Source organism: Aythya marila (assembly GCF_965140915.1).
Source record: "Aythya marila genome assembly, chromosome: Z".
NCBI lineage: Eukaryota > Metazoa > Chordata > Aves > Anseriformes > Anatidae > Aythya > Aythya marila.
Genome location: NC_139080.1, coordinates 44245408 through 44267657, shown reverse-complemented (window position 1 = coordinate 44267657; position 22250 = coordinate 44245408). Strand labels below are relative to the sequence as shown.

Here is a 22250-nt window from a genome sequence, read left to right as displayed (position 1 = left end):
CCAGGAGTATGTTTATTGCAACTGCTGTGTAAGGCAATAATCTGATGAAATGCTCGTGTGTAGTTCAGAGCCATGTGCTCAAAAAGTACGCTTTGAATAGTTTATTTCAGTGCTTCCATGCATGCATTTCTGTCTGTTTCTATTATTTTTTTTAAGTAACAATACCTTTAATGTTTGTGCTTCTTTAGTAGAATATGGCTTACGTAGACATGTTCACTGGTGAATAATCTCTCTCTCAGTTGTCACTAAGACATTTGCTGTCCGGCTGTGGCAAGATTTTTCCATGATTTGCTGCTGGCAGCGTGGCTTTCCGTCTGGTTTCTGAGGGCCTGCTGTCCACCCTGGGGACCCCCAAACTGGAGACTGACCTTCCCTGTCTGGTAGTCGTAAGGTCCTCTGTGCAAGGCGTGCATGCAAGTACAACAGGCTGGTTCTGTCTAACAGGGCTACTGCCACAGTCAGAGATCGGACTTTGATATGGCAAAATACCAAGTATCCTGGAGCTGAATAATCACGGCTAGGGATTGTAGGTATTGTTCTGTGGGCTCAATGAGATTTAAAATGTATTTTTTTTTCCTGGCTCTGAGTTCAGGCTGGTGTTTGCTGACTGTTCCCCTGCAGTTTGAAAAATGAAATGGTATCTGCCTAATTCACAGCTATGAAGCAAAGATTAGCTAATGTTTGCGTGGCAGGAGGAAGAATATAAAGCCCGAAGCTATTGATACAGTCAGACAGAAAACTGGCAGTTGAAATGCTGCCCTGTAAATTATTAAACAGCATTTCTGCTCAAGTTAAACAGGTGAATAGATTTCCATGATTTCTTCCTGTACTCTTACCCTCAAATTCAGGAAGGAAGGCGTGGCATTGCCAAAAGGAAGTATTACTTGGTTTGGATTTATGCAGTCCAAACGAGTAAGATACGCGTTTATTTCTTAATGTTTCAAGGAGACTTTTTCGTTTTTCTGCACATCAGCTAATCACAGTTATTGCTGTCCTAAAATGTCCTTGAAAATGTCTGCCTCTTCATCAGGACATGAATGGCTACTGCTTTGAACTGGGACTTCTTAAAGGGTGGACAAAAGACAAATCCACACCTCTGCTATGTTACCTCATTTGGATTGATTGGACCCTGTCCTCCATCAGTTAGTACTTGTTGCTGCAGTCTTCAAGAAAATGGGCACTGACTGGCAGCATTGACTGGCATGGCACGGGCAGGCAGGCTGAATGTAGGCACTTCTTTTCCCTTGAAGTGCTGTGGGTGTGGGCATGCATCAGTAACTGAGCAGCAGCTTTGGGAAACATGGGGCTTGATGTACCCTGACCTCAGACCCCTGCAGAATATAGGGTTTTCCTGGGAAAACTGAAGAAGTAGAAAATTGCAATGAAACGTAAGAGATCTGCTCCTGAGACTGGATCATTGGTGAAGGATCAGTGGATCTCATCTTTAAGACTCCTGGACCAGGCTTTCTGAATGTTAAATATGAGTTATGTTGATATTTGGCTCAGAGGAATTGTTTTCATGCTAGTTCAGTGAATATTCAGGTGTTTTGGGGCATTTGTATTTGTGTTGGGAGAGGGCGAGTGAGGGGAGAAAGGGGCGCATCGTGTTGATATGTTGACTGCTTCTTCAGAGTGAGAGAGTGAGCGCAAAGCGAGGGAACGGAGGAACATTATGCAGTGCTTTCTTATCAGAGCAGGAGTGGATAATTAGAAATGTGATACAAGGCACAGGCTTCAAGTTGCTTTGGCAGAGTTCACTTATGCTTTCTGTTAAAGGAGTTTCTGTAGCAGGAGTTAACAGCAAGTTACACTACAAGGTATTCTCTGTCATGGAATAACATTAAACCAGCGTGAAGCAGCAAGCAGTTTTAGCAGTGGGCTCTGTAAATTCCTCCTACTTTTGTTTGTGATATCTGTGCAGTGATAGCTGTTTTTTTCTGTATGTATACTGGGAAATCTGGGTTAAAATAAGTGCTTGTTGTTTGTAATAATAAATCTCTAGAACAGCTAATAAAGCTTCTGTGTTAGGCTGTAATTCAGCACTCGCAAATCAAAAATCCTGCTTTAAGTGCTTTGGTGGTTGTTGTTTATAACCTTAATGGTAACACAGGCCCTTTGCAATTAAAACATCGTTTTCTGTTTTGTGCCTTCCAGGCAGTGCTGATAAACAACATCACAACAAATGAACGATTAATCCAGAGTCTAAAAGGTATGATATAATACCCCCTGTATCACCCTCATATTGGTCTTTAAGGCTTGTCTTAAGACTTTAAGTCTTCTAGGAATGCTGCTTCCTTCAAGCTGTGGGGAGGGTGCAGGAGCTGCTGTGACTTTGATCCTGCATCCGCACACTTCCAGTTCAGCAATCTGTCAGTCTGCATGTGCCTCAACACCAGAGGGATTTCACAGAAGCATAGGGTGGTATGGATTGGGAGGGATCTTAAAGATCATCTAATTCCAACCAGTTTCAAGAGTGTGCAGGCTCACCTCCCACCAGACCAGGCTGCTCAAAGCCCCATCCAACCTGGCCTTAAACGCTTCCAGGGATGGGGCATCCACGGCTTTGCTGGGAAACCTGTGCCAGTGCTTCACCACCCTCTCAGTAAAGAATTTATTTTGAATATCTAATGTAAATCAACCTTCTTTAAGTATAAAGCCATTACTCCTTGTCCTATCACTCCACCCCTTGACAAGGAGTCCCTCCCCAGCTTTCCTGTAGGCCCCCTTTAGGCACTGGCAGGCAGCTATAAAGTCTCCCCAGAGCCTTCTCTTCTCCAGGCTGAACAACCCCAACTCCCTCAGTCTGTCTTCATAGGAGAGGTGCTCCAGCCCTCCAGTCATCCTTGTGGCCCTCCTCTGGGCCTGCTCTAACAGGTCCATGTCCTTCTTGTGCTGGGGGCCCCAGAGCTGAAGGCAGTGCTCCAGGTGGGGTCTCACGAGAGCAGAGCAGAGGGGGACAATCACCTCCCTCACCCTGCTGGCCACGCTGCTTTTGGTGCAGCCCAGGATGTGGTTGGGTTTCTGGTGTGCAAGTGCACCTTGCTAGCTCACGTTGAGCTTCTCATCAGCCAACACCCCCAGGTCCCTGACCTCAGGGCTGCTCTCAATCCGTTCCACCCTTTACTTGTCGATGTAGTACTTAATGTAGGACTCCTGACCCCGAACGGCTAATGATATAAAAATGATAAGAAATAAAACTAGCTCCTGTGTATATTGTTAATATACCTTTCATTCCACTTTTTATAGCATGTTTGCATTGCTCTCTGAGGTGTTCGGGTCATAGGTTTTAGCACCAAGAGAATTATGAAATTCTTACAATAAACATGAAAATGTAGTCTAATTCCTTTCAGTTCATGTTTGTGCTCCAAAACATTGTTAGCAATTTATGCCTCAGATGTCTGGAGAGCTCATCATAGGTTCTATAAACAGGCGAATAAATGTATTGCCAGTTCTCCTGATGTCCTCTCACAAAGCTTTCTATCAGAATGTATTTATAATGCTAGAGCATGATGGTGATTCTTCTAACATTAAAAAAAAAAAGATGAATCTTGTATTCCTCAAAACCAGAGGAATCTAATAGTAAAATGTATGTTATTCAGGGAAGAATTGGAAACTTGGTCTTCTGATAGCTAATTAACATGAAAGCTATTTCATACTATGGTCCGATTAGTCTTTCATAGACCTGAATGCTTTCTGGGCTGAAATCTAGCAGAACAAGGGTTTGCAAACAAGCTATAGAGTATTCCTAATGAAGTAAAGGAGATCAAAATGTTAACAAAAGCTTTGTGACATGTATGTTCAGCTGAAAGGCTGTTTAATCATACCCAGCCCAGTGCGTCCTTGATGAATCAGTTTAGCAATTGTCAATGCATCTGTATGCAAAATGTAATGAACATAAGAGGAGGATCGAGCTAGTGTACTTACCGACAGACCTGTTGTGTGATATTTATGTTGTAATATACCCAGGTATATATGTACGTGTGTATTTTAATACATACTTTAATCCTGTTATGATCAGACCACTTGAAAGAGTTACAGACAGAATATGGAAAACTACAGATAAATGTTTACCAGTTTCAGAAGAACCAGACTAACCTTCAGAGAAAGTTCTCCTATGACCTGTAAGTATGCTCTTTCTAAATAATGGCTTCTGGAGTTGTAAGTGATTCAGTTACAACCCTGAGTATTCTTGTGATAGCTGTATCACTGTCAGTAAATGTGCAGTTTTAAGCACCTGACACATCTAAAATTGCTCATGGTCGATCTTGGAGAAAAACATAGTCCTTGCAATGCCCAGCATCTCAGTATGCACGGATTACTCACACACTTCATGTTCCTTCCAGTGCAGGAAGAGAAAAGTAGCAATATTCTGATGTAAGAACTGGGGAAAATGGGAACACAAAATGGCTAGACAGTCCAACAGCCACATTTTAGCCAGATTTTTTAGGAATTCTGACTAAAAGCTCAATGTGCTAATCAAAGAACCTGAATTTTGCAGGCCAAGCTTGAAAACTTGAAATACCTTTTTTTAATTACTTTTTTTGTTTGTTCTTCACTTCCCTGAATTAAGAGTTAAGGATTTGTATTACCACATTTGGGATGTTTACTGAGTGTCAGTTGGTTATGTAGTGTTTCTTTTTCTAACAAAAGTAAAAGGAAGTTGGAGATTTAAGTTTGTACTAGCCTTTTATTAATCTGCATTGAATTTACAAGTCAATCAAAATATTTTTCCCCTTGAAGTTTATTGCATGCCACAGCTATGACATAGATGGGACTGCTGGACCTTTGTTGATGGTTTTTGCTAGCTGGAGAAGAGTATCTCTCTTCTAGTGTCCTCCTTGGAAGGCTGTGGTCATCAAGAATAAATGGGTCTGTACGTGTATGTGCTGTACAGTCGTGTTCCATGTGAGTGGTAAATCCTTGAACTACTGGATTGATAAGCATGTGCAGGAAAGTGATACAAAGTAAATGTGGTAAGCCTGATGTCTGAAAACTCACGCTTATTGCCCCTCTCTTGTGAAATATTTTCAAGTACATCTTGTTTAGCGGAAGAAGATCAGATCCGGAGGAAACATCTCAAGGATCACAACAGGCTCAAGGTGAAGGGATAAACAAGTTACAGTGATGAAACTGTACTACTTAGCTGGGTTATTGCGGGTCAGGGAAGGGGCAGAGACAGGAATGGTAATTCAGCCCACCATTAGATGAAAAGGAACTAAGCTGCTAACTTGCCTGCCTTCTGTCAGTCCTGAGGCAGGTGGTAATCCACAAGAGCAGTTGTTACCTCAGTCAAGAAGCTACACTTTCTTCGCTAGCTTTGCTGAATAATATTTAGATGTTCATTTTTGATGACCATGAGAGTGGCCGGCTACGCGACTGCAAGCAGCAGACCCTTAGTGTCATGACAGAGGAGGCACTGGTAGCACTGTGTAACTGTTAGCTTTATATATAAAATACTAAACGCTGTCCTCTTTAAGAAATACCCATGTTGGAACTCATCATAGCTACCAAAGAACTCCTTTCTGTAGCATTTTGTTGTCTTACAGCACTGCGCCTTGGTGGAGTATTGAGAAAGGGTGTGTTTGGTTTGCTAGCAGTAGCTTGCATCTGTTTCAGATTTGACCTAGTACTTTGCTGTTTCGTCCTGTATCTAAAACCCAAATACGTGCTTCTGTTATCATAACAGAAAATTTTCAGGGATCAAAACTGTTTTTGACTTAAGTGAAATGGACTGATTAGTCAAAGACAAGAAAATCCATACAGCTTGTTAAGCTGGTATAGCAAAAGCAATTTAATTTCTTAAAGTGGAACTTGGACCACCTGCACCTTGGGTTTGTCTCTAGGGGATAGGTTAGCATCCTCTTTTTTTCTTATGGACTTCTCAAATATAAGCCCAGGTAATAGAACCAAGAAGATTTAAAAAAATAAAAAAATAAAAAAAAAGGAATGGAATGAATAATGTTACCAAACAACATTTTAGAAGAGTTATTTTATGGATGTGGATGAAAGTTCATGACTACTCACTTGTTCGTGTTTTCTCCAGGTCACAGTGCATCAACCAGATGAAAGAATTAAAAGAACAATGTGAAGAAAGGATAAATGAGATCACAAAAAAAGGCAGTGATGTATCACAAGTCAGAGAAAATAAAGACTTCCCAGAAGATTCCAAAAAAAGTGGCCAGGTATGGTGGACGTAGTTTCTTATAAATCTTTTTCTAAGTAATTCTTAAGTGGTTCTCCTCCTTTCTGCTATCTTCAGCTAACATTAGCTCATTAAGTTTTGTACTGCTCTGATTCACGCCTGTTGAATGTTTCTGATTTATGTGAAATTGAGAGATTCTGGATGCAGAACAAGGCAGAGGCTGCAGGAGACCTTGCTGTTCCCCAAATCACTGTCTCTCTGAGTGGGGCAGGACTCGAGAGCTGCTAACGAGGGTGGTATTTTCAAGAATATCTGTGCTGCTGAGCTTTGGTCCTTTTGACTTTGTCAAAGGACTTTACAAAGCTTTGTGTGTTGAAGTTGGATGAGGATACATGATGAGAATAAAAGTACGGTGAATCACTTCAGAGTACCAGCAAGCCTCGAATATGACACTGTAGTCCATAGGTCTCCACTAGCGACTCTGGGGTTCGTCAATAGGTATAAAGTGCCACGATTTTCCACATGAACACAAATTTCAGGCTTTTGCAGTGGGAATGAGGGGGAGAGCAAATGTTTTAGCCGTTTGCTTTTGGTTATTCTGAATCAAAAAGGCACAAAAAACGTTGCTGTATGTACTTTGAGCAGTATCAGTGCAGGCTTGCCAAAGGAGGTGGCTGTGTGCCCACCCAGTCTTTCCTCCTGGGATGCAGAGGGTGGGAAAAATGCTAAGAAAAAGAAATCTCAGATGGTCATGTTGTCTTGGCATGTGAATTACTGATGCTTCTTCAGTGATGTGGGGTTAGATCAGGGATAGGACTTGAGCAGTTAAGCTTGCTACAAACAGCCCTGGAAACAGGTAGTGAAACTCCTGGTTGAAAAGGCAGCTAATTTATTGGGATGTACAACAATTTATTTGGATGTCTCCTTTCATCAGGAGTACAGGCACCTGTGGCAGATGTTACATTTGTACATGTGGCTGCATTTGGGCCTTTTTACCATATATGAGTGGCCAACTCTCATTGCAAAGGCAAGAGAGTTTAGGTGTAGTATCTGCCTTTTACTCCTTGCCTAGGAAAAAGGCCACTTGGAGGAACAATTTGGTGACTTAGTAAGTGGAAAGGGTAAAGCATTGAGAGCTGAACCTGAGTTTTGCAAATTGCTAGAAACGATTGGGAGAAAATGGCTGAAACATCTTCCCATTGACCCCCGGGGTTCAGATAATCGTTCCAGCCTCTGTTCTGCTCTCCTCAAACTCTTTATGTGAAAAGGGAGAACTGCTGAAGCTGTGACCTTTTATCCTGGGAACCTGTGTTATTTGAAAGAGCTGCAAAAAGAATGAAGCGTTAGAGACAGTAAATGCTAGCCATTTACCCCTTTAGAAGAAAGTGAAAGCTCCTGTTTGTCTAACTCAGGAATTTTTATCAACAGTGCCAGGTGAGTGAGTAAATAACAAACCCATCATTTGGACACACCAGGGAAACCTTGTACAGCAAATGCATCCTATTTGATTGGAAGATGGAAAACACAAACCATTTGGAAAGTTGATAAGGGGAAGAGCATACTGAAGAGGTGATCAACGCAATTTCCAGTGATGCCTTGCAGCAGATTTTCATTAACATTGCTTGTACCAGATGTGGTTTGTGTACCAGTTCCAGCCTGGCACCTGGGAAGCTCGGCTAAAGCCCCTCTACAACACACCTACAGCCTTCTTCAGCAAGTCCTGTAGCTGAAAGGCAGTCATTGCTCAAAGCAGGCAGCACTTTACTAGTCCTCCTTTCAATCTACAGATGGGTTGGTGCCAGCTGAGATAACCACTGATACAGCTGCAGCCAGAAGAGATTCTGTTTTCTGATGTTCCCTAATGTCTGTGATAGTGCCTTCTATGTCAAGCTGCAACTTTCACAGTAATTTGTTTGCCCAGGGATTGCAACTTTTGCTTGTACAGAGGATGAGTTATTTATTGCCATGAAAGTTTTTAACCCAAGTTTTTAGCTGGAATAATTCCTGTTTTTACAGAGCACAGTGGCTGAGCTACTGTGGTTTCCTATTTTTCATGCAGAGTTGGAAGGTGTACGTGCTTATGTCCTGGAAAGATCAGGGTTAAAATAGAGAAAGAAGATGGAATTTGCACTATTGGTTAGTTAATAAATACACAGATATTCTAACAGCTCTGTCTTTTAAGGACTGATGTATACTCTTCGGTTGAAAGATATATAACGTCTGTATTAATTTCTCTCTAATGTGTTTAAATTATTATTTTTTTAGCAAGAAGACCAACCTCTTCAACTTAAATTTTTTCAGCACACACACTTCTTTTATTTAACTCTATCATTAAAAATTACAGAGTTAGATATTTAAGGTAACGTAAATTAAGGGCTCTTATGTGTCTAATTAAGAGCAGAATTGCAGCTGTTAAGTTCAGGCTCCATATTTTTATGGAAGTATTTGTGCCCCAGCCTAAAGTGGAAAACAGATTTTTGTTCAGTGTCTGGTGGAGCTGCTTAATTATGTATAAAAAAGAAGCATGTTTAAATACAGCATTTTTGGGTTTTAATGACTAGAAGGAAGACAGAGTTCTATTGCAGTAAATTTACCCAATCTTCTGTGGTATGAGTTGCTTCTCAAGCTTTCATAAGAGTTAGTGTTAGATTATTTATTGTTGATGTTGGACTTTATGGTGTTGACCCAACATGGTCTTTAGTTCTGCTTGGCCTCGACTGAGCTTAAACATTTTCAGAATAGCCAAGTAATCGTGTCCTACAAATCCTCTGCAACTCCACTATCTTGATTATTTAAAGGCTTCTTTCTGCAGATGTTTTCCAAATGACCATACGAAGACTTGGCAACCTAGTATTTTATTGGCATGCTTAGGACAATAGGTAGCTGCAGTTTATCAACAATCCTAACAGGAAGCTCTTTGTCTGCTGTATGACTTTCCACATCATGGGGTTTCTTACTCAATTGCGTAGTCAGGTGTAAAAATGTTTGTCTCTGAATGTCTGTACACTTGTTCTCTCCAGATCTTTAAAAAGATAAATATGCAAGACAAACAGTTTCATTACAGACTTTTTTTTTTTTTTTTTTTTTTTTTAATGCTGGAATGTTGCAAGATGGCCTCTGGACACATTTTACGCGCACGTTTGTGTGAACTGAATTTGAGTTGACATAGCTCTTGGCCGGTTAAATGCTAATATGAGTAAAAGCAGCACAGAAAATTTTGACTCTCGAGTTAGAAGATCTTCAAGACAGTGTACAATTAATCTTAAAGCCATGTACAATTAATCTAAGCCATTAATCTTAAAGCAGATCATATGGGTCAGACTCTGAGACCGGTCCAGTACCAGCATTAAATAATCCTTAATTCAAAACTCTTCCTTAAGTGAGCTTCATCCAGTTAAATAGATACTGTTGTCTACTTGGTTGATTTGTGTGTTTTGTTTTGTTTTCTTTTTCTTCTTTGAAGCCTGCATTCAACATAGTTTTAGTCCAGTTCTGTACAGCCTTGATTAACTGAACTCTGATTATTCACGAACTCGGTTTGCCTGTCCCTGTCCTAGCAGTAGCTAATGCCATCTGCTCTTACTGCTCTGCTGGCCCTGGTGAGGTAGCAGGGCAGCAGTGGAGAAACGTGCAGGACTACAGTTCTGTGGACCTCACTGCGTAACAGGTAGTGTTTCCAGCCAAGAACAGTAATCTCGGTTTTAATTAAATTAATGGTGTCGTAAGTTCTTGTGATGTGTTATGTGCTGTTTATATATAGAAACATCACTGCATAATCAGGATTGTAACTCCATCAACAGCAGAAAAAATTCTGAGTGTTTAGATTTATTTTTTTTATCTCTACTGAAAATTGAATGGATTCTGATCTAATTGTAGCTTCCAAGTCCAGGAACAGATGTTAAGACCAATATCTGTCTGTGTGTATTCACTTTATAGGCAGATAGTCAGCTGCCAGCCTTGAAGCAATCTGAGTTCATGCAGACTGACTCAGAACAGCCAAAAGACAATGATGTACCAAAAGAAGAACTTACGGTAAAGAAGACAGACCCTCTGCAGGCTCAAGGTGAGATAGAAATCACTGGTATCTTAGGAACTTGAGTGAGAAAGCTTGTAATTTAATGGCACACTTAAAAAATATTTTTGCATACATGATTAAGATGGAAAAGTGACACTGGTAGGCTGTATTATAATCAATTTTCCTTTAGCTGTAGGAGGGTATAACTAGTATCTGTTCAAGTATTTTTATTACAATCATTCCTACTAGTTCAGTTATATCGAAATTGATGTGTTGCATGTAAAGGAAAATAAAAAGAGTTATCATTCTACCATTGTCATATCGCTCACGTACTGTTGAGAAAATACCTTGCTTTTGGATGCAAAGACTTTTAAGCATGTTTTAAATTTGCTAGTTTTAGTAAGTGATACATCTAGGCTGCTGCTCTTCTGTACGGAATGGCTGAAAGTTAGGCTTTAAACAAATGCATGCCTGTGCTTTCCATGTGTTGTCAACGAGCAAAATGCAAGTAATGGAAATGATATGCAGGAGATCAGATTAGATAACCTAGTGGTTGCTTATTGCATTAAACCCTCAAAAACTATTAATTTGAATGGATGTGCCCTTGTGCATCAGTCTCAGAGAACTGTGTGTGAGAAATCCAATTTCCTATTTAATTATTCTTTCATGCTATCTTAAATTACAATCCTAGGAGTAATTTTAGAGCAATTCAAGACAACATCTCCATATAATTTATGTGGGTAAATTTTGTCCTGGTGTTTTTTAGTTAAAAATACAAATACACAGGAAAAGCGATGCGGTAATGTCTGCTGGAAGCAACAGCCTACCTCCGTTTCCTCTGTGAAGGCTGTAAGAACAGCCATCATTTAGCTGAAAACCTGCCCATGTAACTACTTTGTCCTGAGATGCTTTTGCACACCTAGTCTGTTTTATTGCCAATAATGAAACGCAACACACAGAAACCCGATGTTGCGTAGCAAATGGCAATTTTTATTTAAACTGCTCTATTTCACCTGCCAAACTTTTTTTAACCCCACATGTGAGCATTCTAAGTAGGCAGCAATGTGAATATGATTGCAGTAGACAATGTCACTAGACTTTACAAGTCTCATCTTTTAGCTGTCCCCAGTCTGAAAAGCATGGGTTGCCTTCTGTCTTTCTCTTTGGATCTGATACGACTGAGAGAAAAACAAGAATTGAATGTAAAAAACGAAGCAGCGTTTATTAAAGGTTTTTAACTTTTGCTGCCACTGAAAGATGCTATTTTTTTACTCAATCATTTTTACTGTTTACAGAAAGAATAAGTGACCTAGCTGCCATCAGAAAACAGGACCCTAAAGCAGAAGAGGAGAAACTTTCTGGTGAACTGAAACACCCACAGGATTCAGTCAAGGCTGCTGCAGAGAAAGACCTGCACCCGGCTGAAGATGAGAAGCATGTAGCTGGGCAGGATGCATTAATGCCAGCCGCAGAGCAGGATGACACTGAGGAGGTGGAGAGGGAGCAGCTCCTAAATTTTGACGATAAGCAGAGTGCATCACCCTCTGGAAAGGCTGGTTGGTAGCGTTTTGTGTGTTGCAAGTAAAGGGATAAAAGTGCAGAATGGAGCATGGTTTCTGAAATAGTGATGGCAGCTGGCTGGACTTAGTATAAGGTGTTTTAAAGGTTAGCATGAGAGGTAAAAGGTTAGTTAACCCCCAGCACTCTTCTACAGCCAGAGAGTGAAGATGGAGGCTTCTGTTCGTGCAGCAGGAGCTACCAGGCTGGGTTCTGCTGCACCACTGTCACAGCCTTTCTGTCTATCTCTCCATCATCTGCACACAGCGTCTGGGGATGTTAGTCCCAGAAACTTCGTGGTATTGAGGCTGTGTGAAAACATAACGCTTTTGAAAAGGATGAGACATGTTGCCCATCCAGAGCATTGATGAGTAGAGATGCTGCTTATTAATGTTTTGCACAAAGTCATCTTAAAATGTTGATGTGTAAACGCTAGTTACCCGTGTTTGAAAATACACTAACACGAGTGAAAGTCCACCTGAGACTTAAGGTATCTGAAATTTATTATCGTGAGTCTGCAAAACTGAAGATTGGAAGTTGTCAGCAGAGGTGACATTTTTTGGCATCTACCATATGTGACTGTGAACCAGTGTCTGTCTCCACGGTGCTGAGACATTTGATGTCTTGTCAAAACCTGGCCAGGATCTAGACATCCCCCTGTCTCAAGGAACTCAGTCTTAGGTAGACTTCAATTCGTGCATGCAGCATGGTGTTCCCAGTACTATCAGCACTTTTATGGTTATCAGCACTTTTTCACAGAACAAAATAGTATTTTCTGATGCAGTTGAAGCTTACGGCATTCATGCAGGCTCAGTTCCTTGCTTCTCCTGAGCTTATCCCAGCCTGTCTTGTGTGTCTGTCTTTCCAACTGGAGTATCTATCCGAAGGACCTTGCTATGATCTCTTCTGAATGTGGAAATCCTTCACCCTTCCTCGTGTGATGCAGTACTGAATCGGTAGCCCAGACAGTAAACAAGCAGCCTGATGGACTGCAGGAAATGCTGTCTATGCTTTTCAACCCAGTGAATGCATTCATACAATGCATTATGTTGTGATGTTACCACAGTGGACTTGGCAGGGATAAATGATCTCATCTGCATTGCAGAAGTCGTATTTTTCCAACTGCATCAAAAAGATGCTGGCCAGAGCAGGCAGTTCTCCAAAGAGATGTGACTATACACGTTAGCTGTTTCCATTTTAACTCAAGTAGCAATCAGGTGCAAAAATCATCCAAATATTAGTGCAAGAAAAAACTCTGTGGTGCGGCCTGCGAAAGGTCACGGTTTCAGTGAGAGCAAGACCAGCACAGTATTCTTCAGGCTTGATCGCTTAGCAAAAATACCATACCTTATGGTGTAGGTGCCTTGCAGCCAAAGGATCATCAAGCAGAAATGGCTTTCTTTTATGTTCTCCCAGCATCCTGTCAGCTAAAGCTTCTTTCAAGCTTCTTTTCTGGAGACCTTTAGGCCTATTACTGCAGATATTTTGGTCTGAACATGGACAATTGTAGGCTGAAAGTTTTCAAGCCTCCTTCTAAATCAGCTGCTGTTTAGATAGTTTGGCTTTTCTTTCTCCTTGAGAACTAGAGACTCTTTATCTTAGCTGGGGTATGCTTATACCTCTATGCCATTATGTTTTTTACTGGCTGGCAAACTGGAAAATAAAGGTCGGACTTTAGCAGTCAAAATAATTTACTTCTGAGCAATCTGTATTAAGAAATCTTCATCTTGAGCAAATTTTACTACACTAAGTTGTGTGGAGCAGGATGATTCAGGACAGAGCGAAGACAATCTTTTACAGAAAACCGCTTTTGTGTCAAGTTAGCACATAGTGAAGTACTCTTTTTATGCTGTGTTCAGAGCTTTCTGATTGGTGGACAAGCCAAAACAAGAAGGGGGGGATCTGACGTATGTTGTAGCAGTGGTGCTAATACATTTAAAAGCAACTCCATCACGTTTTCAGTGTCATCTTCAGCTTTTACTGTTTCTTTGGCTGTCATGTACTGTGTTCTGAAATTGCTTAATGCTTTTTCTTTGTCCATCTGAATGCATTGCCAAATTTTATTCCAAATCCCAAAAGATAATTATCTTGCTCGTTGTACAAGATTTACAGCAAAGGTTTTCCATTCAGTATTAAAACGTACTCTTTAAACAGCAGTTAACTCAACAGCAAAATAAATTCTGTGCTAGGTATTTGCAGTAACTGTATCTTGTGCAGCATAGAACTCATTTAATGTAATGTTTTTCCAGACAATCAGGCACAGGACGCATTGAAGGACAAGGGCGTTGACTACAATGTAGATGAGAATGAGGCTGAATCAGAAACGGATAAGCAAGCAGCACTTGCAGGCATTGCAAATGGTAAGTAGGAAAAAAAGAATGTTTTAATTCAAGCTGAAAATGTTACCATGACTTTCTGAATGTTACCCTGTAGCAGATACAGCTACTTTTTTTCTTTGTTCTCTGAGCTTTCCCTAATTTTGAACGTGACCTATTTTCTGTGTAGCATTACCAAAACTATTTCTTAATGTGTGTTGGGGAGTGGGAGTATCTGTAGCTTTACTCTGCCGTGCAGTACTGTGCAGTACTAACAGTCCTTTCAGAACTTTCTAGATGAAGAACTATCACTTCTGAGCCTTAAAGAGATTTCTGTGTCTTTTTCTTTTTTCCTAATTAGTTCAAAACTCTGATGAAAATATGAAGAACCACTTATATGACCAAACTGAGAAACGAGAGAGGTTGTGAACAAGGGAAGTTGATGATGCAACTTCGTCACCTCTTCCTTTAAATGCAGCAAGGATGAGAGCAAAGTGATTTAAGAATGTTTGATTATCTTCTCAAGACTTCGATAAGGGCCCAAATGAAGGAATATTTTGTTGCAAAGTGTTATTACTGTTTCAATGATGAAAAAAAATCGTTAAATCTCTCAAGGCTTGTTTTAAAGCATCTTGACCTCTGCTATGACTCTTTCCTTCCTACTGATTATAAAATTGAGACCAGCAAGCAATAACTGTAGTAACTTTGAAGTCAGGTCACTTGTACAGTGACTACAGTCATGCTACAATCACAGTGTGCATGGATTGGTGGTACATGGGAAAGAATCCTTGGGCAAGGACAGATTTTTTTCCCTTGATTAATGCAGTAGAGAAATCCCCAACCTAGGCTTAAAAGGGGAGGGTAAGCAAACTTGCCTTGACAAAACGTGAAAGATGAAAAACAGCCCATGCATGCTGCAGTCTGCCCCCTTATGCCAACTCTGACACCATTTTATTGCAGTGTAGGTAGACTCAGCACAACTGTAGTTCCTAAATATTGTGCAGTATGATAGTTTCCTTGGTCTCACAAATGAAACGCCTAGCTTACATGATCTGTACCAGAAATGAATCACTGTCTTGGTTGTGTTCTTAGCTTTAAGTTTAAAGTAGATTCTGATAATAGTATCTTAAGAGATTAGCAGGAAAGTTTCTTGAAAGCCTTGCTGGACACCTGTTCACAAAATCGGAAGTGCAGTTTGGTTCAATTACCACTAATTTCCACAGAATTCAGTCAGGCAGACTGCTGAGAGGCCTTCTGAAATGTTGTGCCACGTCTACCCTTTATCTAGCCACTATCTTCTAAAGAGTAGAAAGGCAAACACTTGCCTTACAGAACAGCAGATTCAGCTGTTCAAAAAGTGAATAATCTTCTCTGCTGGACTTGTGAAGGCAGCAAACCAGACTATGCATTTTCCAGACATTTCACTCTCTCTCACAGATGAAGCTGTAGTTGTTGTGAAGTTCTGTGTTATACACAATGTATCACGTTGTTTATGTGCTGTAGTCTTTGTCTTTTCTGCATCTTTTTGAATGTAAACTAAAAACTAGTTTACTTCGGATAGCCTAAGGATAGCCTAAAAGTACCCATCGCTGCCACTGGAACAACCTCCAACTTCAGTCTTACCTGCATCGTGTGCAGTCAGCAGTTCGGAAGATTGTGTCTGTCCTTAAGACCGATACCCACGTTTGGAAGTCTGGGAATGTGAACCAACCAGTATGACCAGAAGACAGACACCACCAACTTCCCAAACAGCAACTTTTAAGAATACAAAGACTTGTTGTGGCTTTCCTGGCTTTCTCTCAACGTACTTCGTGTTATTACAGCCTCCATGGTGTCTCATTCTTAAGTGTACTGTGCTACAGCTCCTGTAATTTTACATGTCTAAATGTGCAAGTGGAGGGTTGGTTCTTTTGTGAATGAAAAAGAGTTGTCAACAGAAGGCAGAGCTCAAGTCAGACAGTGCCTATTACACCCAAATCGACAAACAGATCACTTGCAGACTTGCCAAATGTAACTTGAATTCTTTTAAGAGAATCACTAATTGTCCATTACTGAGTTCTTTGTTACTTTTTCACCATTTAAGTCAGATTTTACTGGGCTGGGCTACTATAGTAAGTAATAGAGAAAAGGAGGTAATGAGCATCTCTGAATGACAAATGCTGGGGAACTTGGGTTGTTTCTGCTATGCTGGTTCTTTTTGCTTTAAGTTATTTTTTTGCAAAACATGTTATGTTTTGACAAGATGTTTACATGTGTTCAGAGTAAAATGGGCATTATTTTAGGACTTGATCTGTAAACTTATGTAGCTGAGATGAAGTTAATCAGGAATTTAATAGTGATTATTAAAGAGCATATGCTTAACAGTATGAAATGTGCAATTAAATGCTCTATTCAAGTTGAATGAATGGCTTTAACTTGAAACTGGCAAAATGACAAACAAAAAATCCTTCATGTTATTAATATATTGCCAAATAATTCTTCTAGAATTAGAGTAGTTCAGTTAGAACAGACCTACAACTATCAAGTCCAACTGCCTGACCTCTTGGGGGCTAATAAAATGTTATAGCCTACCAATAAGGAAATTGTCTAAATGCCTCTTGAACACTGACAGGCGCGGGACATCAACCAGTGCCTGTTCCAGTGTTTGGCCTCCCTCGTATAAGGAAATTTCTCACTGTACTTCTGTACAGTACCTAAAATCTGACAAGCCTCCTTGCTAGCCAGCTAAATGGTGTCCTCCCCCTAAATACAACTTCCTCGGTGCAAAGCACAGTTGCTGTAACTGACAGTAGGGGTCTGAAAGCCTGTGTAAAAGTAATATTGAAAACCATGATGGAATATAGTCTTATTGTCAATAACTTGAAGTGCTACAGGAATATAAATAGGGTGGTAGATTTCTAATGGACAAGGGACCTTTGTGTCTACTGTACCGAACTTTGAAGTCCAAGGACTAACTTTTATTTGAACAAGCGAGATTCACTTGGAACTGTGGTTTACAGTGTGTGATCACTAAAACTTTCACTTGCATGAGGGAGGGAAAGCTTCTTGACTAGTCTTCTTGGGGTTAAATTAACACTTGTCCTTGATGTTTTTTAAAAGTGAAGCCTGATACATTTTAGATAATCATTTTAAAATAAAAATAATCTTCTCTACTGTGCGCTATCTTGTTCTGTACTGTTGATTCAGTTCTAATATTAGTGAAAATGGGAAAGGTGATCATTCAAGTTTTTAGAGTTCTGTGAAATGTGCTACGATGTAGAACGTGTACTCTCATACTTCCTGCTTCCTTCGGAAAAATATAAAAGGCTGTCCCTTGAGTTGCCATCATGGAGTTAAAGATTTTGAAGACAGGAAATATTTTTATGATTGCTTACAAGGCAGCAGCAAAAGATAGATGAATTCCTCATGTCCTGCACTGCTACCAGTTTACCATCTTTACAACTATATTTTCCAGGATTTTCATTCCTCTGGCAGTGATATAGAAACACTCAAGTATATGAATCAACATAAACAAACATGTAAAACAGTATGCAACCTCCTTACCAGAGAAATGAGAAACTGCATCTTGAGAGTTCCTCATTCCTGGAAGCTGCAAACTGCTGGCCAGCCAAGGGGTTGTTCTACTTCAGGGGTTCCTTCCTGTTTTCTTGTTAGAGCTTACCAGTGCTGTTGCTTATGTGATGCCCTTAAAGCGGTATTACTCCATGATACAGAGGTATGTTAAGAGAAACACAAACAATCCCCTGCGTAGTTAAGAGGGAGTTAAAAGCTCATCACTGTGCCGTTTTGCAGCAGTATGGTTCATCAAAAGCAAGTCACCTTTTTAACACTCCTGTTCCCTTATAGCAGAAGGCTGCTTAACACAGGAGCATGCCTGTCGGCGTTGTTTCAGATCTGGAAGCATAGGACGAAGAACTCCTCTGGGAAGGGAAGGGTAGGACTGGGACTTCCCCTGTTTGGGATTCCTATCCCTACTAACCCTTACAGAAGGCAGCAATATTCAGCAGCAGCTCTGTAGTCAAAGCAACACAATGAAGGTCATGCAAGAGCTGATGAAGCAACAGAACAAACTAGCAATCCTTCCTTTGCATTGGCAAAGTTATAACAGGATTGAAATTAAATTGCAGATTAGTTAAAATACACTTCTGGCGTCTCGTGTTCCAGTGTTGCTAGTGCCTATTCTAGTATTAGCTATGCAGATTCTCAAGTGCCATAGAGAAATAAGAAATAACTTACTCCATTTCTTGCTGTCTTTAAGGACACCTCCATTTGAGACAGAATACCTCCTCCACAACTGACTTTAATAAAATAAAGTCTCTGAATGCAGGAGCTAAATGAAGAAGTCTAGCTTTTATCTGATTCTGATTGGTATAAAGATTGTTTTAGCTTGCTGGACATGGCAAGAAAGGAAATCAGCCTTTCTACTTGCAAAATGAGCACATCTGATTCAGTTTGGGCAAAAGTATGGAAATAGACCATTTCTCCAAGTGGCTTTGTTCAAAGAATTGCAGTAGCTCAGCTGTGCCTCACAGACATAAGACTATACTGCAATATTTTTATTCAGTCATGAGTGTTACTAAATCTTTAAAACGCCATTATTCTGCTGGAATTCATTCATAAAAATGAACTATGATTAAATCTGTAATAAAATCAAGTAAGGTACAACATTCTTCAACAATGCAGTTGATTAAAATCAGCTTCACTTCTAAGAACGTTATACAAACCACTTTAAAACAGCAGTTGTCATTCAGGTCATACAAAGAAGGCAGACTAGAGATATTTCATGAAATAATACTTTTATCCTAGAGCTCCTGCTCAGTTGGTACAGCACGAGATATTCCACCTGACAGCTGGAATCTGATTATGCTTCAGGTATCCAAACAATAATCCCATCTTTCAAACAAGCTTCACAACTGGAAAGTACTTATGAGGGGAGAAGTCAAATTCTGGAGGAACCTAGAAGGAAAAGGTTTAAAATTTTACACTGAAGCACTACTACTGAACTTTGTATTCAAAATGAGGTACACCTTGCAGATAGATGAAAACTTTTAAATAGCAGGCAATTTAAAGAATAATCACAGCTCTTTCCTATCCAGAAAATACTCCAATCCAGTTCTGGATATTCCAGCCATTCCAGTCAGTCTCCAGTGGTCACGGGCACCACGTTGTAGAGCGCTGGTGTGCCTTACTTCAGCGTGGTCCTTCCCTCTTCTGTGCCCACCCCTCAACTGGAAGCCTGAAGGCCCTCTCCTGAAGGCTAGCCCTCCCCCTGCTGTGTTCACACAAGCTGACGATACATGGCTACCAATTACTCCCTGCTTTTGAAGACTACCTGTACTTGCAAAGGTCATCCCATGCATGCCTTATCTAATTTTGTTTCAAAGACATTTAAAAATAGTTTTCTTTATTTAAATAACTACAACAAACTATTTCTAACTGTGGCCTGAATGTGCTAAATCAGCTGTAAGAAATCTGTGGTAGCATTGCATTTATTACAGTACCTCACATTCATTTCAACCAGCATTTTCTTACCTTAGAGTCCTTTTTGTGACCTCCTGCCAGTAGCTTCATGACCACAATATTGGGTTTAGCAACTTTTAGGATTCGACTGACCTAAACAGAAAACAACAAGAAGTTTTCAAGTGGAAGCACATGACCTCAAAAATAATTCAAAGATAACACTCAAATGTATACATATGCTAACAATTTTACAGTCCTCTTACAGCACCAGTTTATTTCAGATGAGATCAAGGCATTCTAGATATCCTCTGGAGTATATCAATTGGATTAAATTAATTAATTTTAATGTTCACTTTTTTATTCAACAGACCATAGAGATGACATGGTTAAGTTCAAGGATTGTTAAAACTATGGCAAGTTCTAAAGCACTTGTCCAAATAAAGGTTTAGACAGACTCTCAGTATCTTATCCCATATACTGATCCAAACCTGATGAGGAAGATCAACTTAAGCACCAAACAGGCTGCTTTTTAATGGAAGTGCTCTGGGCACACTTGAACTAGCTTGAACTACTGTTAGTCTCAAGTAGCTAGCTCTTCTGTAATCACGACCAGGAACCAGAGAACAGGCCGGGATCCCTAAATCCTCAGAAGAACCTAATCCCATAACTGTTCTTAACCTGCTCAGATGTGACAGAGTCGATGTCCTTGCTTCAAGGACAGTCACAGACACTTAGTTTTTATGCTATGAGCAAACAGGGAGGAACTCCTACCAGTGTTTACAATTACTGATGAGAAAACTGCTCCAGGAAACAAATGCCAGATTCAAACCCTCTTTCCAGCCTGATGATGCTGAAACCAATTTTTCCAATCCCTCAGGGAAAATGACTGGTTTCCAGGTAAGTGAGGCACATGTGCATGTCTCCTTCTCAGTAAAAGAGATATGCTCTTTGAATGTGGCCAGAAGGCAGCATACAAGCATAGATAAATTGCTACCTAACATTTAAGATACTTGGCAGGGAGAGGCTTTGGAACAGAGAGCACAACCCAGATTTCATTATTGAATGTACTCAGGTGAACCACTGTGACACCAGCCTCCTCTGTCTGCTCCGTAACCAAAACATTCAGCTTTCTTTGTTCATCACCAGAGCACACGTAAGGCACCCTGGATCTCAAACAAATACTGCTAAAAAACAAACCCACTCATTCAGTTATTAGCAACCACTCCTTTTTCCAGTATTTCAGTCTTACCTCATGGTCTGGATTAGGAATATTCTCAAGAATCATTTTTGCTTGCTGGAAGTGTTTACTAGCTGCCATGTAGAGATCTGCTGACTGAGGAGGGGGGCTGTACTTATTTAAATCAGACATTTCCTATCATGTTAAAGAAAAACAAAGATACAGTAAGATCAGTTGCCAATTAATTTTATTACCTTAATTGAAAACAAATTACTGTATTGAACAAAAAAGTTATGTCAACTAAATATTTTAAGAATAAGCAGTAAAGTTGAAAACATTCATTTTAAAAGGCAAATATCAAGAAGCAACAAATTATTTAAAGATTATTTTAAAGTGCCACAAAATGCAATGAACTACTACTTTGGATGAAATTATCCCCATTCTGAACAACTTGACATTCACTTGCTTTTTCAGTCCCACGCAGCAGTGAGTGAAAGTACAGGAGGAAAAAAGAGAACTAATGGATGTAATATTAATTACTCAAGGCATGTTTATGGCAAGTGATAGACTCACACTGTTCAGAACTTCATTTTACATAATTTTGATCCCTTAACTCTTTTTTTACTCAGAGATAAGAACTTCTATAACAAGGGAGGAAGCCATGATAGTCTTCATTTTCACAACTGTTCATGACACTAAATCAGGAATTGTGGCTGGCGTACAAAATAGTATAGTTTCAGTACGAGGCAGACCGTTAGAAACTTGAAGACTGGCCACCAGAAATCTAAGTTCAATGTGAAATGTCCAAATTTCTGTATCTGAGGCAGAATAACCCCACAAATCAGTAGAATGTAGTTGGTTACTAAGTACAGTGAACATGAAGTTGAATATAAGCCAACAGGGTGATCTTAAGCTCCCTGTTAATGGCACACAATATAACACAGGGAGAAAGACCACAAATTGCAGTTTGAGAGATTCAAACAGGACATGAGGACAAAGGCGAATGAGGACAAAAGGCCCTGAATCAGGTTATCCAAAGACTAAGAGGATCTGAAAATGTGTAGGATCAGGTTATCCAAACAGGATAAATCCCTGGATTTTTTTCAGGCTTGTTACACAAAGACACAGCTGGTTTGATCTATAATACTAGTTCAGGGAGGAGACTGGACAGAACAAGCCTCCAGACTGTTTCCAACCAGCACTTCTGTGATTTAAAACTGAAATTTGATTTTATCTTTGTTTTATTTTCCCATTTGCTTGCTGCAGTAATAACAACATTCTACTAGGTAAAACACAACCAAAAAGTGTGTCAATGGACTTTAAATAAACTTTTTCATGCAAACCAACACAAGCATCTCAAACTGCCCAAGACAACCAATTTTTAAGTATCTAAGAGTCTGAGTTTACTAATAATTCAAAACTATGTTTTTCCTTGCATGTAACTAAAGCTAGAAATCCTTGCAATTTTGACTAATAGAAACGGAATGGTTTGGCTTGGAAGGGACCTTAAAGATCATCTAGTTCAAACCCCTGGCCATGGGCAGGGACACTTCCCGGCCCAGGTAAGCCTTAATGTGAACTTTG

The 22250-nt window shown here is 40.0% G+C and overlaps 2 protein-coding genes across 5 annotated transcripts in view; one reads left to right on the top strand and one right to left on the bottom strand.

Annotated features, from left to right (window-relative positions):
• Positions 1–17181, top strand: part of GOLM1 (golgi membrane protein 1) — a 31888-nt gene extending 14707 nt beyond the window's left edge. For all 3 annotated transcript variants that reach the window (XM_082784372.1, XM_082784374.1, XM_082784373.1), the window contains exons 4-10: positions 2155–2209; positions 4019–4121; positions 6044–6182; positions 10079–10205; positions 11453–11713; positions 13964–14074; positions 14391–17181. In XM_082784372.1, coding sequence (XP_082640498.1) covers positions 2155–2209; positions 4019–4121; positions 6044–6182; positions 10079–10205; positions 11453–11713; positions 13964–14074; positions 14391–14458 — 864 coding nt within the window. In that variant the 3' untranslated portion in view covers positions 14459–17181. The remainder of the gene's footprint in view (positions 1–2154; positions 2210–4018; positions 4122–6043; positions 6183–10078; positions 10206–11452; positions 11714–13963; positions 14075–14390) is intronic.
• A 101-nt stretch (positions 17182–17282) lies between these two features.
• The window catches only part of NAA35 (N-alpha-acetyltransferase 35, NatC auxiliary subunit), a 30896-nt gene continuing 25928 nt past the window's right edge, over positions 17283–22250 (bottom strand). For both annotated transcript variants that reach the window (XM_082784370.1, XM_082784371.1), the window contains exons 21-23: positions 20739–20861; positions 19562–19642; positions 17283–18985 (exon numbers count right to left, since the gene is read on the bottom strand). In XM_082784370.1, coding sequence (XP_082640496.1) covers positions 18926–18985; positions 19562–19642; positions 20739–20861 — 264 coding nt within the window. In that variant the 3' untranslated portion in view covers positions 17283–18925. The remainder of the gene's footprint in view (positions 18986–19561; positions 19643–20738; positions 20862–22250) is intronic.